This window comes from Hipposideros armiger, unplaced genomic scaffold (genome assembly GCF_001890085.2).
Source record: "Hipposideros armiger isolate ML-2016 unplaced genomic scaffold, ASM189008v1 scaffold_8, whole genome shotgun sequence".
NCBI lineage: Eukaryota > Metazoa > Chordata > Mammalia > Chiroptera > Hipposideridae > Hipposideros > Hipposideros armiger.
The window spans coordinates 9,036,290-9,054,869 of record NW_017731358.1 but is presented as its reverse complement, the minus strand read 5'-3'; the positions used below and the strand labels follow the sequence as shown (position 1 = coordinate 9,054,869).

The window sequence follows — 18,580 nt, the reverse complement described above, 5'->3', positions numbered from 1 at the left end:
TGTAGAGGGCAGTGTCACTGGCCCTCATACATGGGATCCGAACCAGGGCCCTCTGGCATCCCAAGCCAGCTCCCAACCATTGCGCCACTCGGCCAGCCCAAGGTATTTTGAGAGAGAGGAAAAAAAAAAGACAGAGCACATTCACATAACTTTTATTATAGTATATTGTCATAATTTTCCTATTTTATTTTTAGTTATGGTTTGTTAGTCTCTTACTGTGCCTAATATATAAATTAAACTTTATCATAGTAATGTATGTATAGGAGAAAACATAGTATATAGGGTTTGGTACTATCTGCGGTTTCAGGCATCCACTGCGGTCTTGGAACATATCCCTTGTAGAAGGGGGAAAACTGCTATAGGTAGTAAGAATGTTTTAATCCTGAATATCTTGTTCCGAGGGGAAAGCCGATAGGATTTACTCACCATTTGTATGTGGGATGAGGTCTCCAAGAAGATGGGCCTGAGCAACTAAACTGATTGTGTTGCTAACAATGTCATTTTCTTCATTTTTTAAAATTTCAACTGTTTACTTTATAGTTTTTTCCATGTATTTTATATGGAGTTGTTGCACTGTGCTTTTTCAACTCTCTGAATTATAAGACAATCTATATCTTTCCCTTTATTTGCCTAATATTTGTATTTAAGGTTATGCATATACCCCCAGTGCTGTTTTAGCTACTTTACTCGTTTTTATATGTATTGGTTTTATTGTCACTTGGTTTTTTATATTCTCTAGTCTCCATTGTGATTATTCTTTAACCCAAGAGGGCTTTTTAAAATCTCCAAATGTATTTTAAAATAATTTGATTGCATTTTATTTAGATAATGTCTGGATGACATTGATTCTTTGATGTTTGTTGGGCCTTGCTTTCTGACATACAACGCTCATTTAAAAGGAGTCTTAATTCTCTGTCTGATGGTTGCAGGCTTCTCTACATGACCGATATATTCATTCATTTATGTGGGTAAAGTATTCATTTATGTGGGTAAAGTCTTATTCTCAGGAAGACTCCTTTTATCTTTTCTTCAAAAAGCCAGCAACTGAGGAAGGCAGATGAGGTAGTAGAAACAGACACCTTTCTCTCTCATGTACTGTGGGAGCTTAGGTTGAAGGCTGAGGGGTGTGGGGCTGCACTCTCAGACGGGGCTTCATGACCTAGCTGTTCAGCAGGGACATGCAAAGGGGTTTGGGGACCATATCTGGGGCTCAGGCTCAGAGATGGTGAAACTGCTGGTGTGCCTCTGTACTCTCTAAGGGTAGGGTTCCCACAATCCACTCACGGTACCACATCCCAGTGCACCACAGATCCATGTGCCTCTTGTATATGTGCTCCCCAGTTACCTCTGAAGGCAGATAACCATTCCAGAAAACTAAAATTGCAGTCTTCTTCATAAAGGGGCCTTCAGAAACCAAAGTCTGCAGTCTAGACCTGTCATCTGATTCTGTAAGTGGCTTTGTACCAGGGCAGTAATGTGAGGAAGCAGCTAATAGCACCATGGCTGGGCCGTGTATCATGGGTTAGTGTGTGCCTGCTGCTCTTGCTGGTCCCTCCTTGTGAGCTGTGCTGGGAACCAGGTGCCATACCTGTTTACCAAGATGCGGACACGGGGGTGGGATGTTGGACTTTGATGATGGGCCAGATTTTCAGCTCCCTGGAAAGTTGGAGTTTCATGCCGCCTTTCTAGGTTCATTATTGTAAAAGGCCCTTTAATGACTTTGACCATGAAATATTCTGTTTAAAGGCATCTATTGTGAGGTGCTGTAGAGTAGGTATAGCTTGTTAAGGTTCTTCTCTGACATCTGGCTAGGCAGCCATGGACTGGGCATGGGAGGCTCTGGAGTGGCTCTGGATTGCTCATAAGGACAAGAATTGAGGAGGCTGAACTGGGCTATTCAGACCAGAGTGAGCTTAGTCCCAGAGCAACTGCTCATTTTGTTGCCCAGGTTTCTTTTTAGAAATATGTGTTATTTTGCAACAGCTGCCAAACAAAACCAAGTGCCACAGACTGGGTGGATTAAACAACAGAAGCTTATTGACACACTGTTCTGGAGGCTAGAACTCTGAGATCAAGGTGGCAGTAGGATTGGTTCCTTCTGAGGCCTGTGAGGGAAGGATCTGTTTAAGTCCTTTCTCCTGGGCTTACACATGGCCATCTACTTCATGTGTCTTCACATCGTCTTTCTTCTGTGTCTGTGTCCAAATTTCTTCTTCTTATAAATACTCCAGTCATATTGGATTAAGGTCCATTCTCATGGTTTCGTTTTTAATGTAATTACCTCTGTGAAAACCCTATATCCTAATATAGTCACACTCTGAAGTACTGGGGGTTAGGTCTTCAACACATGCATTTATGGGTGGTGAGCGGGGCAGAAGGGGGGGGACTCAGTTTAGCCCATAACAATGTCCATTTCACCATGGCCTTTGAACTTCTCTAGTTGAGCAATATTCATATTTGTCTCTGGTATTTTATTTTTATTTATTTATTTATTTATTTATTTATTTATTTTTAAAGATTTTTATTGGGGAATTGGGGGAGGGGAACAGACAAGTTGCTGTCCTTTTGTTCTTCAGTCTAGTTGTGGAGGATGTCGTTTCACTGGCCCAAGTTGGTATTATCATTGCGCTCTTCCCAGGTGAAGCAGTCGATCGCCGCGTCCGCTCACAGAGGCTCTTGGCAGCTCTTGGCACTGCCAGCCACTCATGGCGGCTGCCGGCTGCTCACGGTAGCTTATGGCAGCCCACTGCAGCAGAGGCTGCAGCTTATGCCTTCGCTGGCGACTCACAGCAGCCCAGCTCCAGGTCGAGCTGTTGTTCACCATCTTAGCTGTAGAGGGCGCAGTGTCACTGGCCCGCATGTGGGATCTAAACCGGGGCCCTGCTGCTCAGAGCTGGTGTCCCAAGCCAACTCCTAACCAACACGTCATTCAGCCGGCCCTGGTATTTTATCTTTAGATATGAAAAATATTCACAAGTTTTTGTTTTAGAAATGATGCAGCTTTTAATAAATGAGTCTGATTATTGCACTAGGCTGATTTATAATGTAAGTCCCTGTTTCTTTCTTCTTTTCAAGAACACCTTTCTTCCTTCTAAGAAAAGATGACTTCACCTTGGATCTTTCTTGTTTTGTTTTGTTTTTTTCTCCAGGAGATACATCTCCTACACAACAGCCGAATTGCACTGACTTCCAAAATGCCAATCTCCTCCAAGGCACCATTCTCAAAGTCCAGTTTCTCCTCTTCACTCCTTTGGACCCTAGCTGTGGGAAGCTCGTTGAAGAAAGTAGTGATATGCAACATTCTGGGTTCAATGCCACTCTGGGAACCAAGCTAATTATCCATGGATTCAGGTGGGAGCTAACCAATCAATAGAATCATCTCCACTGAGAACTAGAAAGTAACCATAGGAAGTTAGCGGGGGAGTAAGAGGAGAAATGGATTTACTGACTGTCACATGTCCCATCCCTCGCTTCTTGCTCTCTTTGAAGGTGTCTCATATCAACATGAACATACACATTATGTGGTTCATTCTTGATCGTATGTGTTATTCTTCCTCTCAGTCCTTGTCTACACACTCTCAAACAGTAAATATATGTGATCTGGAAAAATCACTCCAGCCCATAGAGACATGGTTTCCATGCTGGAATAAAAGGAAAGTTGTAGAGATGGCCTCAGTGATTCATTCTTTCCTGAAGCGTGGGGTTGTATCATCCATCTCAGCCAATGAATTCATAGGCTTTGTACCATCACTCAGGAGTAATAACATGGTGTTTTTATCCAGGATTTTATTTCTTCTTCACTTTTTTCTCTGATTTCATGATCTAAGAAACTACCACTTATGGGTACTACTTCCATCATACCCAGAGGCTAGTGTTTCTCAGGAACTAGGCACTTCCCTTCTTCAATTTCTTTGATGCCCTGTGGTCCAAATTTTGTTGTGATGCATAGTCACTGAGTTTCAGTTTAATCCCCATCCTTCCTTCCAGTATCTTCTCTCCAAAGCCCACTGACAAGGCCAGAAACGGGAAGGTTGCCAAAAGGAAAGAGGGAGAGAATGCGGGGAAAGAGTGGCACTGTAGAACCACTAGAGTTGGGGCACTCGATGAAGAGATGAGCACAGAAGCCCTGCACAGAGGATGGTCATTTCCTCATCCCTGGGTTCTCTGCTTCTCAAATCTCTAGACTCTGGGGACCCAGCTACATCTTTTCTTAGGTATCCTTCCTCACTCTTGTGCCAAAATCTCTCCCCTAGCAAGTCTTACAGTTAGCGTCTATCCAAGGCTGAGCGTGTATCCCCAACCCAGAGATAGCTAATAGAGCTGGGAGCTCATCACTCTGTGTGCTCCTAGATCCCCCATAGCCACATGTCATGCACATGCCCAGTCTGTACTCATCTGTCCCTATGATCATTGCTGTCATTGTTCCTGTGCTATGGGCCATTGAGAAAACTTTTTTCCAGATCCCAATCGCTAGAGAAGAAAGTTTTCTAAAACTTTTTTAACGTTCTTCTTTCCCTAGAAAAGTGCTATTATACTGTAAGTTCCAAAAGGATAGGGACTATATCTTACTTTTCTTTATTTCTTGCAAACCACCTGGCATACTGCCTTGCCCATGTTGTTGAATGAATGAAGGAGTGAATAAAGGCATGAACAAATGAAAACATGCTCAAGGAAGGTACTTATATTCTAGAGTGAGAATTAACTCTTTCATACAAAGCTATCTTTTCTTTCCCACGAATAACATAAGCAGGGTCAGTGCATGTCGTTTCTGCAGCTGTGCACCACACAAAGGTGCCTGAGGGCTGGTGGGGCTGAAATCAGCCTGAGTTCTGAGCCCTGGCATAAGGCTACATCTACCTGGACAGAAGGCACCTGTTATAATTTACACAAAGGCTCCAGGTGTGCAGGCAGAGGCCCTGGTCTCTTTGGGATTATGTCCTGCTTATACTCAAGAGTACTGCGTGATTTACTGCCCATAGATCCAGACCCTTCCCTAGTTTTGACTTTCTTTTTTTCCTGAGTTTATCCTGTTAACAGAGGTCTCCATGACAATGCAAATGGATTTGGCAGATAATTTTTCTATACTTTCTTGGGCCCATGTCAGGGCTTTAGGAACAAAGCCTTCCTGGATTGAGAAATTCATCGGCGCCCTTCTGCGGTCAGCAGACGCTAACGTGATTGCCGTGGACTGGGTGTATGGGTCTACAGGTGTCTACTACTCAGCCGTGGAAAATGTCGTTAAGCTGGGAATTGAGATCTCCCGTTTCCTCAGTAAACTTCTGGTATGTGCAGAAAAGCCCAGCGTGATTTTTGGCTGCTTATAGAGGGGAGAGGGGTCAAGAGGAAAAAGATGACGCCTGAGGGGAAGTGTTAGGGTGGAAGTAGAGCCAGTGGCTTGCTGGTCTTTGGTTCAGATCTCAGCTCTGTCACTTATGTGCTGGCTTTGGGCAGGTCATGGAACCTCTCTTAATGTCCCCTACTCCTCTGTAGATTGTGCACTGGATGTCAGATGGGGTATTACCGGTGGCGGGCTTTAGTCTTCCCTCAGAAGGCATGGTTGTGGTCATGACTCACACACTGGGCACCATAGGGAAAGTGAGGGGATTTTCAAGGTGGGGAGCCCAGAGAGAAGGCAAAGGATTACCGAGATGAAAAATCTGCCCTCCCCGACAAGCATGTGTGGTGGGTATGTCATACCCAGGGCCCTTTTCTGCTAAAGCCTCAGGGGAAAGTGTGACCCTGTGAGGCCAGGGGCAGCTGGGGCTCAAATGCAATTCACTATCAATGCCCTTTGTAGGCGCTGGGTGTGTCGGAGTCCTCGGTCCACATCATTGGTGTTAGCCTGGGGGCCCACGTTGGGGGCATGGTGGGACATTTCTACAAAGGCCAGTTGGGATGGATCACAGGTAACACTCTTTCTTCCTTGCTTATTCTCCCAGGTTTAGAGCTAGAGAGAGAATGCCCTGGAAATGCCTTTGCTGAGGCAAGCAGAGGGGAGTGTGGAGCCTTTGGTGTTATGATTGAGTCATCTGTGACCACTAAAATTTATCTACTGTGGCCCTTTTGCATAAAATGGTATTGTGTTATTATTGTGTGATCTCTAATGTCAGTGTAAGAGGCCATATAGTTCTTTCTATGCCTCAGTTTCTACATCTGTAATGTAAAAAAATAATAGATGGAGTCACTTTAAAATGGAGTCTGAGCTGCCATCCTAAAGGAACTGCCTTGCACATCTTATGTTTCAAACCTTGGAATGTTAAAACAGGGCAAAATAACCTTTGGGCTGGGCCTAAAGCAACATCGTGTCCCACAGAACTGTTTGCAAAGATAACAAGAAATTTGCAGATATATTATGACTACCAGGCTGGTGTCTTCAGTTGTAGGACTTCTGTTCAGTTGAACTTCAGGAGATTCTCCAAAATGGTTGCTCTGTAGGTTAGTGTAATTTTGATGTGACCACTCATTTACTTACTCTGCCATCTTGACCAGAAAATCCTGGTTAGCTATTCTTTTTTATCTCAAATAAATGCTTGTTGTCTCTTATTTTGAAAGGCCTTTTATTTTTAGGTTAACAGTAAGATGGGTTGTAACAGCTTATATCTCCTTGGCCCTCTGTGGAAATCACCTTTAAACAGTATGCTAAATGTTTGCAAAAGTGCAGTATGTGTTCTGTTTCAGGGGCTACCCTCAATCAACCATGGGCTAGATTTGTGTGACAAATACCCTCCAATAGGACAATTCTGAGTCACGTGCTACACAGTCCTCTCAGAGGAGCTCCAGTGGGGTGGGACCCACTTGCCCAAAGTGATAATCCACTCATTAAAATTTCCCTTCATTCTATGATTCATTTTCCCACTCCCTAAGCATGCCTTCTGTGATCTTCCAAATAAGCTCCTTGCGTTTTAAATCCTTGTCTCTGGGTCAGCTTTCTGGGAAGAAGAGGGAAAAGGATCCAACAAAGACCTGGGGATGGTACTATTTATTTAATGTGTTCTTGTGAGCACTAGAGCATGCAAAACTGCCCAGCACAAGGCCTGGCACATAGTAACTGCTCAAAAAATTATAGGTGTTGTTATTACTACATGAGGATTACTATTAATCACATTAACGCTTCCCAAATGGTTGGTGTAATCAAGCTCATTTTAGAGCCAGCGAACCTGGGTCATTGGGAGGTTAGAGACAACAAAGTGGGGGTTCCTAGGTGTGGGGGTCCTGAGCTAATTCTCCACCTGTGGGCCCGTGTTGGGGGACTCTGAACTGGAAGGGCTGCCAGAGTAGGTGTGCAATTGTGTCAGTGAAGGTTCCTGTGGCCGAGAGGACAGGGTGGCTTCACATCAGTCTGTCCTCACAGGCCTGGACCCCGCTGGACCGGAGTACACCAGAGCCAGCCTGGAGGAGCGCCTAGACCCTGGAGACGCCCTCTTCGTGGAAGCCATTCACACAGACGCTGACAGTGAGCTGGGGAGACCTCCCTGGGGTGGGAGAATACACGCAGGGCAGGGGTGAGGGAGCTGGCATCTAGCTGTGTAGCCCTGGGCAGATTCCCTCTGCCTGTGAGCTTCTGTTTCATAGTGAGTTTCCCAGCATCTTGTGATTCTCCTCCAGCTCTGTCATTTTCTGACCACTGAGATGACTGGTTTGATTTTAGCCAGCAGCAGGCAGGAGATTTCTCATTTGTGAACCAAAGTCTCACTTTCTGATTAACACTAACCCTCGTGCTTAGAGTGGGCACTGCTGCCTGGCTGACATGGGGAAGTCGTACTGCTTTTTCAGGGTGAATGTGCCTGGCCCCAGGAGATTGGAGTATTCTTCTGGGGAAGATTCTTCAGCCTCCAGGGGAATGGGCCCAACCCTTCACTCCAGTGAAGAATGAGAATTCCTCTCTCCAATGGTGACAGGCACAGGAAAGAACCCCCAACTCTGAATCTATTACGACCAGATTAAGCTCTTCTTAAACTGGATAAGGGGTTGATCATTCCTCCTCATTTTGACTGCATATCAAATGCCCATGAGTCTGCGCCAGGCCCGTGCTCACCGTGGTGGATGTGAGAAAAAATAACATCTGTCCCTACCCAAGTTTAAGTGAGAGATGTCTATGTCTCATTCCCTTTGGTCAGAAACCTTCTTTTAGCATTCAGTACTCACAGATTCATGATTCTGGAGGAAAATCAAGCAGTTCATATTGTTCAACCCCCTTTCTCACCTTTATCTCACAGGCAGGAAACCAAAACCCACAGGCTCTGAGGTGCTGGGTTAAGTAATAAGATTAACATCCTTCTGTTCCTAATTTGTTAAATAGGTTACTTATTAGGTCCCTATTTACCTGAGTTAGGCCTCTTAGTGCCCTTCAAAATTGGAGCCCCTTCATCATGTGGCCAAAGGAAAAAAGGATCATTCCATTTAGGCAATCAATCTTTATGGAGCTATATAGTAGGCACTGAGAATACTGCAGTGAACAAGGCATCAAATAAGGTCCTTGCCCACTTGGAACTTACAGGCTAGTTGGGCAAGCGTTCATTCATTTATTCCTTTAATAATATGTATTAGGCACTCACATGTGCTGTATATTGTGCTGGTATTGAGGATATAGCAGAAAAAAGACAGGTAAAGGCCCTGCTCTTGTGGACCTTACAGACAAGTAAACAGACAAGATAATTACACATTGCGATTATGATACTGAAGGATATGAGATAGAGGGTAGGGGCAGGAGGGGTCTACTGCACATAGGATTACTGAGGAAAGTCTATCCAAAGATATGATATTTGAGATGAGTCTTTGGATGAATCACCCCTGAGAAGAGCTGAGAGAAGAACATTCTAAGTGGAGAGAACAGCCAAAAGCCAGATGTGGTGGGGCCTCGGTGGAGGGGACATCAAAATGAAAGCCCGGACATGGGTGGGGACAGGACAGAGTGCAGTGAGTGAGGCACTGAGTGAGGTTGAAGAAGAGGGAGAAGCACCAGACTGGCCAAGGCAAGGAGTTAAAATTTTATTTTTAATTAAAATTTATTGGGATTACAATGGCTAGTAAAATTACATAGGTTTCAAGTGTACATTTCTGTAATACATCATGTGTATATCTATATACATTGTGTGTTCACCACCCAGAGTCAGTTCTCCTTCCATCACCATATATTTGACTCCCATTTACCCTCATCTACCACCCTTGTCCTCCCTTACCCTCTGGTAACCACTAAACTGTTGTCTGTCGAAAATCGTATGATTTCACTGATATGTGAGATATAAATGGAAAGCAACAAAGGAACAAGACAAACAAAACAAAAACTCATAAGCGTTAAAATTTTTATTGTGCAGTCAGTGAGAATAGGGCAGCAATTTGGGTTTCCTTAAAAGGTTAGTGTTGTTGCTATGCAGAGAATGGACTGCAGGAGAGCACTAAGGGAATCCTCGTGGTACATTAGAGGGTGTTTGCAGTTAAGAGTCTGGGTGAGAGATGGTGGTGGCTTGGGCGAGGGTGGTGGCAGTAGAGACACAGAAGTAGCAAGATTCAAAATATATTTTGGAGGTAGAGCTGACCAGACAGGTAATGGGCTAAAGTCAAGGATAACTTCTAGGTCATTGCTTAACCTCTGGATAGATGACATTAAACAAATAATACACAATAAACTGCTTGCAGTAATGATAGATGACATGAAGGAGAAAATCAGTGTCTTTGGCAGCTATATCTAACCCACTATATCTAACCCAGTCTGAGGGGTCAGATATAGTGACAATGATAAAATGAAGTCTCTAGTCTCTCAAACTCATCTTTTTGTAGCCAGGTCACATTTCTGCTCAGTCAGGACAGCATAAAAATATGTGGGAGAATGTGGAAATGTGGCCCCAAGCATATGTATCTGAACTATTGCTGGAAGAAAAATAGAAACTGTTCCATGAGGAAATTTGCCAAGCTTATGACATTTATTGATTTACTGAAACTTATGTTAAGGGGTATTTTTCTTGATTTTGTTAGGCAAATATAGGCAGGCATCCTCTTATGAACTTGTTTCCTTTCAGCATAGGAAACCCCTTTTAGAAAACTGAAGGCTACTGCTACAGTCTCACAGCACTTAGGAGTGAGGGGGCACCCATTCAGCACAGAGAGTGGGTGGGTTCTCAAGGTCACATCCCAAGGTCAGGCTGTGCTGCCAGTGGACCCTGCTATGGAACCTGGAAAATATGCCTCTGCAGTAAGAAGGTAACGAGGTTCTGCCTCCTTTCAGATTTGGGCATTCGGATTCCTGTCGGACATGTGGACTACTACGTCAACGGAGGCCAAGACCAACCTGGCTGTCCTAGCTTTATTCACGCAGGTCAGAAAGCCAGAGAGAATTTGAATTTTGCTTCCTCAGGGACCAGAATTCACCATTAGCTTTTGTGTCGAGTCAGCTAGTGTGGGCCACAGAGGGTCTTCCTTTCATTAATATTCTTTAAATGTGGCTCAGGGAACGTCCCATGTATTTATAACCTGCTGGAATATAAAATTCAATAGGTTTACAGTAAGTAGCATGAGGGAGTTTCCATTTGGCCTGAAACGAAACCTTGGCTGCGTTTGTTTCTTTTTCAGGCTACAGTTATCTGATCTGTGATCACATGAGGGCTGTGCATCTTTATATCAGCGCCCTGGAGAACCCCTGTCCGCTGATGGCCTTTCCCTGCACCAGCTACAAGGCCTTCCTTGCTGGACACTGTCTGGATTGCTTTAATCCTTTTCTGCTTTCCTGTCCAAGGATTGGTAAATCCTACCCCTTTGGCTTTCTTTGACAATTTGCAGAAAGTTCAAGTCTTGCTAGGTGTCACCTCTTTAATTCCTGACCTCCTAGGGTCAAGAAATGTACCTAACTAGGGTAAAGAAAATTTCACCACTGAGTTGTTCAGCCTCTTCATACCCGGAAGATGGCATTGGGCCCTCTGTGTCCCACCCTTCACCCTTTATGCTGCTGTTCGATGCCATACTTGCTCTGCACACACCCTTTGCACACGCAGTCCCTCCCCTGCGTGTCCAGCTTTGGAAACATTGGGATACTCCAGAGCCCCTGCCCCCAATTACAGACTGGACACTTCATATAGGTCTTTCTAGCTTGGCCGGCCATTCTCAGACTCCTGATAGACCCTAAATCAAGGTGTTGTGGGGGAGTCTCCAAGCATGGCACACATGGCTCACTTTAGAGGGGTGAGGCTGTGGTGGCCATGTGCCAGCTGGAGAGGTGCCTAATTGCCGGTCGGCTTGGGCACATTCCTGCATGACCCAGGCCAGTCTGGGGAGAAAGGCTCCGGGAAGGCTGAGGGGTCTGGCCTCGACTCACCTGTGCAGATAATTGCTGGGCACATCCTGAGGTTATCCAGGATGAAGGGCACCAGAAAAACCTCTGGGAAGCGTAAATGTTTCCTTCTCTTCACTTTCCCACCCCAGGCTGCCACTCAGAGCTGTAGCAGCCGGTCATTGCCTTCCGTGAATGAAACGGAAACTAGCTTGACAAAATGGTAGGGCTAGCTTCCCCAAAGAAAGCAAATCAACATTATTTCCTACTCACTGGGCATATGGCACGGTTTCCCAGATGTGATGGGCCGGCTGGTGTAACAACCACTTCACCCAGTGCCCAGCCTCATCTCTCATTACCCTTTCCCTGGCCCTGAACGCCCAAGGGATGCTGACTCCCTGTACTCCCACGAGTATTTCATGTTTCCTCCCGCCTTTGCCCAAACTGTACTCTGCCCAGATCGCCCTTCCTCAACTTGTCAGCCACTGTTCTTCAGGTCAAACGCTTCCCTGTGCTCCTGCTACACAGGACACAAATGACATTAAACCAACTGTCATGTAGATTGTTTTGCAAGTTGGAGATATAATTTCAAATGTCTTAGTAATACCTCCTAAGAATGGGCCAGATGATCAAAAGAATGTACTTCCTGTTTACTTATGTATTTATCCCTGCTGGACTGAGCTGCATGTACCCTGGGACTCACCACAGGACATGGCACATAATGAGCATGCGGTGTAGTTGTTTGTAGAATGAATGGGTGCATTAATTCATCAGTACTTGGCTGGGTGCCACGGGACCCCGAAATGGCCTCCTGAAGGCTCTGCTGTCTTTGCTTCCTGACTTCCAGGCCTGGTGGAACAAGGTGGTGTCAAGATAGAGCCACTTCCCAAGGAAGTGAGCGTTTACCTTCTGACCACTTCGAGGGCTCCATACTGTGGTGAGTATGGGGAAAAATGAATGGCTCCTCTCTGCCAATGTGCTGTCCAGCAGAATCCAGGGTTCCAGCTTGTGCTGTGTGCAGCCCAGCATGGTAGCCAAGGTGGAAGGTGAAGGAGTGGGGCCCAGATATAATGGGATGGGTGGGGCAGAGCTGCTACTGGCCTCAGATAAAACCAGAACCTTCAAAGCTAGTTCAACCCATTACTTTACTATGGATAAGGACATGGGAGCATCTTACTGTCTATATACTGACCCTAGTTCCTCCCCACCCACCATGGACATGTGCCCTCCAGTGTGGGTTCTCTCTAGAGTGCTATTTGGAAGTACCTCTGGCTTCCTCCTTCCTGCATGCTTTTCTCTCCCCTCTTTGGTGACCATCCTATGTGTCCCCTACCCTGTTAGCCCTCCTAGGTCAGGGTCCCTGTGGAATACTGAACCTCACTCTCTGCCTTCACATACATATTCCATCTGTTCGCCGTTGCTTCTAACCACTGCATTTCATTGAAGTTAAGGTGCCAGTGATTGTGAAAGGTGTTAAGTGTGAGAGAAAAGCATATCTTAGAATCTGTGAAGTACATGACTGGCTGAACCGTCATCTTTCCCTGTGCTATTTGCTCCTTAACTAGGGTGACCCTACTTCCTGGATTATGCTTGTTATCCTGGGATTCCATCTGGTGTATTGTGTGTACAGGACAAAAGTACGCTGGTTAGGATGATAAATTATGTGACCACACTAATTCTAACTGATTTTCTGATCCGCTTGTGTCTGGTTGGTGGAGGGATCTTTCTGGCCACACCTTCCTGGTACTAGAAGACCTGGTACAGTGTGATAAGGAGCCCAAAGCTCAGATTCTATGGTCACACAAACCTGGATTTGATTTTTCATGGCAACCTGAACTGGCTCCGCTCTGTTTGCACAGCTAGAAACACATGCTGCAGGGAGCCTGGGGAGCACTTGAAAGTTACAGGCATTTTAAGGTCTCTGCTGAGATAGACTCATGCAGCCATAATTTTTCCGACTGTTTTATATTTTTTGTGAGACCCCCCTCCCCTGCTCCCAGAAACATGGTCCTGTCTGTTCAAAAACCTCAGAGGGGCACAGAGAGATACAAGCCAGTGCGAACACATGTTTACCTGCATGCTTTGGACTTTCTGCTCTGAGCATCCAAGTTGTGACCTTCCCTGTCCCTGGAGTATGGTCTTTCCCTGGTAAGTTCAGGTGGTGCCAGCAGCTGGCAACTCCCTGCTCTCACCCACTCCCAGGCCATCATGGCTCTGGACTGGGCCTCAGCCGTGCTCACTAGGACAATGGCTGCCCTTGACCTCTGCCAGGCGTGCACCAACAGGGCAGAGAACTTTCTCCAAATAATAATTTTTCTAACACTATTACTTTTCCCTTGTAGCACAATGTTTCACACAAAGTGCCTTGTCTCTAGGACCTCATTTACTCCTTGCCATGTTCTATGAGGTGATGCCAGGGTCATTGTTTACAGATGAAGGAATTGAGGCACAGAGAGGTTCAGTGACTTAGGCAAGGCAACACAGCAGGTCAGCAGCAGGGCTGGGCCTTGGATCCGGGTCTTCTGTCTAACCGTCCAGGGCTCTGTGTGCTACTTCTCATGTCATTCTCCTGCATAAATTGGATTTCACTACCAGGTCCCACCGACCCAACATTGGCAGACTTGGCCCTCTTGGGGCTTCCAGATAACGTAGAAAAGGAAGTAGAACCTTAGGAAACTTTCTTGATCAATGAAGAAGCAATATAATATATCAAACTCAGCCCAAACTCAATTCCTAAAGCTCATGTAAGTTAGCTATTTTTTCCACACTGCAGTTACCCACTTCAATTCAGCCTTGCCCATCACCACAGCAAATTATCCCATAGTAAGCCACTGCGAAAGAGAGATGGAAGGGGTGTGACACTTTCTTCTGGGTATGTGAGTTGTGGGTGGGTGGGGGGCATACAGGGTTCTCTCTTTTCTTCTGGTGGGCTCTTGGTATCTTGCATCTGTCCTGAGTCTTGTTACTAACCCCACACGCCCAGAGGGACCACACCACTCCTCCAACCTAGTGCTGAGTCCACCTAAATCCATTTGATGGCTCCCCAGTATTCGCCCATAAAACATGACAAATGAGAAAGTACAGATAGGGGCAAGGTGAAGGATTGCCTCTTTAGCTCTGTCCCAATTACCAAAGGAGTCTGTGGAAATGCTCCAAGACCAAAGTTACTGCCAAATGCCACCAGATGCGCCTACCCCTTCATAAGGAAATGATGGGGTGTTAGGGAGGCTGTGCTCCTTAACCTCTTGCCAGAGGGACAGCACTTTCCAGGGGTATCACCATGAGCAGGCTGCTCACCCAGTCGATGTCGATGACACCGGCTCTGACAGCCCCAGCGTCCACGCTGTTGCCCCGGAGGCTGGAGATGCTGTAAGGCACCCAGCGGCCACAGGGAAGGGGCCAGTCATCTCCTGCACACGAGTGGGTTCCCTGACACTGTGTGTGTGATGGGGGTGGGGCGTTGCTGTATTTTGTGAGTCAATTATTTAGTCTAACATAGATCTTTTTAGGTTTTTTTCAAAATCACACCACCAAGATAATGTCACCAAACAAGGAGGAGCAGGACATCTAGCATTACAAATAATAATAAAAACAAACACGTATTGAATGCTTCCTAAGCACGGGCAATAGGGACTTGATATGTACTATCTCATTTCCTTCTCATTGAGACCTCTGGAGTATCGATTTTTTTTTTTGGAATGTAATTTTTATTACAAACATATACGTTGTATTTTCTCCAAAAGTACCTTATTTATGTTTATACACACAGACTTGCTGGGAACATGCCACTTAATGTATTCAAGCTATTTGTTAATAACTGGATATTTTAAAGAATTTACCATTTTGGTTGAATTCAATAACAAGTTGATGAGTTATTTCCTAAGCAAATTTATTTTGGTAGAAATTCAACTGATCTCTTTTAAACCCCCAAAATATATAGGAAAATTAATAACTGCTTATAAACATAGAAACCAACGATGGATAACTCATCTTTTGCATTTACTTGCCATTCTAACATAGAATTTTATAATAGTCTAAATAGTCTATATCCTTTGGAACTTTATTCTTGATTAGCAATTACTAATCCAGAAACTGAGAAATAAGTTCCTAAGATTTATTTAGAAAAGTAGATAAATACTACTTTTCTTTCTTAAATATTAAGCAGCTCTAACTTTTGATTCATCTTCAAGACAAGTTGAGGACACATATAAAATCTTAGAGATGTATTTTTAAAGGTAGAGTTTTTTTGTTTGTTTTTTTTATTGATCAGATTCTTTTATTTTTTTTTCTTATTTATTTTTATTATTGTTAGTTTCAGGTGTACAGAACAAAGCAATAGTTACCCTTTTCACCCTCACAAAGTAACAATCCTCCTCCCCCCATGTATTACCCTCCCACCCCCGATATCATGCTTATCTATTACAATTTCATTGATTCCGTTCCCACTCTCTACTCCATGTCCTGAGACTATATGTATATATAATTATAGTTGACATACAATATTATTCAACATCAGCTTCAGAAATACAATGCGGTGGTCAGGCCTCTACATCAACTATGAAGTGGTCTCCCCAACAGGACATGAGTCCATCTGGCCCCCTAAGAAATATTTACAACATTATTATATTCCTCAGACTATCTTTTTCTATCCCTGAGGCCATATTGCAATTACCAATTTGTATTGTCTCATCCCTTCCCCTTCTCCTTCATCCCCACCCCCTCCCGACTAACAACCCTCAGTTCTTCCTCTGTGTCTCTGAGACTATCTCCATCCACTTCTCCCATCCATTCAGTTCCTTAAAATCCATGTATAAGTGAGATCATATGATATTTGTCTTTCTCTGACTGACTTATTTCACTTAGCATAATGTTCTCTAGTTCCATCCATATTGTTGCAAAGGGTACTATTTCCTTCTTCTTTATAGCTGAATAATACTCCATTGTGTAAATGTACCAAAGTTTCTTAATCCAGTCATCTACCGATGGGCATTTTGGTTGTTTCCAAGTCTTAGCTATTGTGAATAACACCGCAATGAACATAGGGGTACATATATTTTTTTGGATTAATGTCTTGGGATTTTTTTGGATAAATATGGAGTATCGATTTTAATTTTTACCAGCTTACACTTGAGGAAGTTGAGGATCTGTGATGACAGGTAACTGCTCTAGGTCACACAGCTACTAAGAAGTAGAGCCAAGATTCCTAATCACACTGCTGCTCTTTGGGGCTTTTGGGGGGCTGCGCTCATCGACCTCTGTCCCAGTCATCTGCTCTGCTTCGGTTTCCTAGTGCATCACAGGCTCGTGGAGTTTTACTTGCAGAAGCCAAGAAACAAGGACACCAGGATCGTGGTCACCTTCCTTAGCAGCAATGTCACCTCCTCAGTCAAGATCACCATGTAAGTAGACATCCCTCATGACTGGCATCTCTCCTTAGGACATAGTTGCCTTTTCATCACACACACACACACACACACACACACACACACACCAGAACAGGAACTGCATCATCAATGATGGGTGAGCCTAGCCTACTGGGCTGGGAGGGTAGGGGTGAGGGCAGACCCTACCATAGACACATGCTGGGCAAGGCAACTGTCCCAGGTTCAGGATCCATATGTATTGGGTCCAAGCAGAGTGTGTTCAGACAAAAGCAGATGAGGCAGGAAGGCAACAGTGATGGGGTGTCTCAATAGGTGGTGAGAACATATGAATTGGCTCTTTGATAGGAAACAGGACTCAGGAATCCAGGCAGGGGGCATCAGGGAGATCGGCATTTAAGAGGGTCTCAGCCACTAGACCAGGGAGGGCTGAGCTTGGGAAGCACCCACATCTGGGCAGGGGGGCAGTACTAGGTGAGTCACCAGAACAGAATTGCAGGCAGAGCATCAGTTGGTAAATGAGTGCAAGGTGAGGGCCAGAGGGATTGATGCTAGGTGGTGCCAATTTCTGGAACTGGGATGGAGGTTTCCTTCCCTTGTTGGGTCACACTTGGGCCTAGCAGCTGGTTGGGACCAGGCTCGAGGTGAGAGGGCAGAGAACCTCAACTCTAGGGCATCGCAAGCCTGGCATGGCAAGGGAGAGGAACTGAACAATGCATGTTTCTTTAAAAAGAAATTGGTTAGTTACTAGCAAACAGACTAATTAGGTAAGTCATTGTCTCAGTCAGGGTCCAGACTGGAAACCGGAGCCCAAGCCAGGTAGTCCAACAGAAAGAATTTAACTCAGGGAAGTAATTACAGATATGTTGGGAGAGCTGGAAACTCAAAAGGAGGTTGGGGAGACAATGTAGAGATCAGCCACAGTAGGAACCACTCCCACCCCAGGGCTAGATGGACAAAACCGGGAGTGGGGGATGGAGTGGGGGAGTGTTGACAGAGCACAGAACAGAGCTGGCAGGAACTGGGAGCAAGGGAATGCAGCTGCCCTGGAATCACTGCCCAAAGGTCTCCCTCTTGTGCTGCCTCTGGTGCAGACCTCTCTGGAGACTGCTGGCAAGGGAGCCTGAAAAATGTGGTTTGCAGGAGAATGGATGGAGCACAAATAGGAAAATACCCAGTGTGCACAAAGAGAAATGCACCATCGTCAAACAGTGGTAGGTGCTCTGAGACCATGGAAGAGGGAGCCTGACTGAGTATGAGGAAATGATGCTTGAGGAGAGATTTAAAGATATGCAGGAGTGACCCAAGCCAGGGGTTAGTGAGAATATGACGCTGGGAGAAGGCAGCAGGGGCGTGAGGCCTGGAGAGAGGAGGCTAGAAGGGCAAGTCAGGGCCTTAAAGGACAGGTTAGGGGTTTTGGTTTTTATCCTGAGAGCAGTTTGGAGAGCCACTGGAGAGTGACCTGTTTAGATTTGGGTTTGGAAACATTTCTCTGGCTGCACACATTCACTGTGCTATCAGGGAAGACGAGTTCCTGCTGGGAGGAGCTCTCATCTCAGCTCCCAGACGCCTTGCCACCAGCCAGGGCTCCAGTTCACCAAGGTCACACAGCCAAGATGGCAGGCGCTTGGGACCCCAACACAGATCTCAGATGCCTGCGTGAGCCCTGCAGATCCTAGCTAAATAGTTTTGCTTAGATCACTTTAAGGTCATGTTACTTCTAAAAAGGTGTTTTCATCACCTCTCCAGCCCATTAGTAGATAAGCCAACATTGGAAGGAGTCAGGACAATGACACACAACTCTGGCCCCACGTTAGTATCACCTGGAGAGCTTTGAACAACACTGCCACCAAGCCCCACCCCAGACCAATTGCAGCTGAACCTCTGGGCATTGCTTCAACAGCCATATATATATATATATATATATATATATATATAT

The 18,580-nt window shown here is 45.3% G+C and overlaps 1 protein-coding gene across 2 annotated transcripts in view; it reads left to right on the top strand.

Annotated features, from left to right (window-relative positions):
- The window catches only part of PLA1A (phospholipase A1 member A), a 37,384-nt gene that overhangs the window by 15,587 nt on the left and 3,217 nt on the right, over positions 1-18,580 (top strand). For both annotated transcript variants that reach the window (XM_019653150.1, XM_019653147.1), the window contains exons 2-9: positions 3,150-3,351; positions 5,105-5,282; positions 5,798-5,906; positions 7,352-7,453; positions 10,223-10,312; positions 10,567-10,734; positions 12,108-12,197; positions 16,551-16,659. In XM_019653150.1, the coding sequence (XP_019508695.1) occupies positions 3,293-3,351; positions 5,105-5,282; positions 5,798-5,906; positions 7,352-7,453; positions 10,223-10,312; positions 10,567-10,734; positions 12,108-12,197; positions 16,551-16,659 (905 nt within the window). In that variant the 5' untranslated portion in view covers positions 3,150-3,292. The remainder of the gene's footprint in view (positions 1-3,149; positions 3,352-5,104; positions 5,283-5,797; positions 5,907-7,351; positions 7,454-10,222; positions 10,313-10,566; positions 10,735-12,107; positions 12,198-16,550; positions 16,660-18,580) is intronic.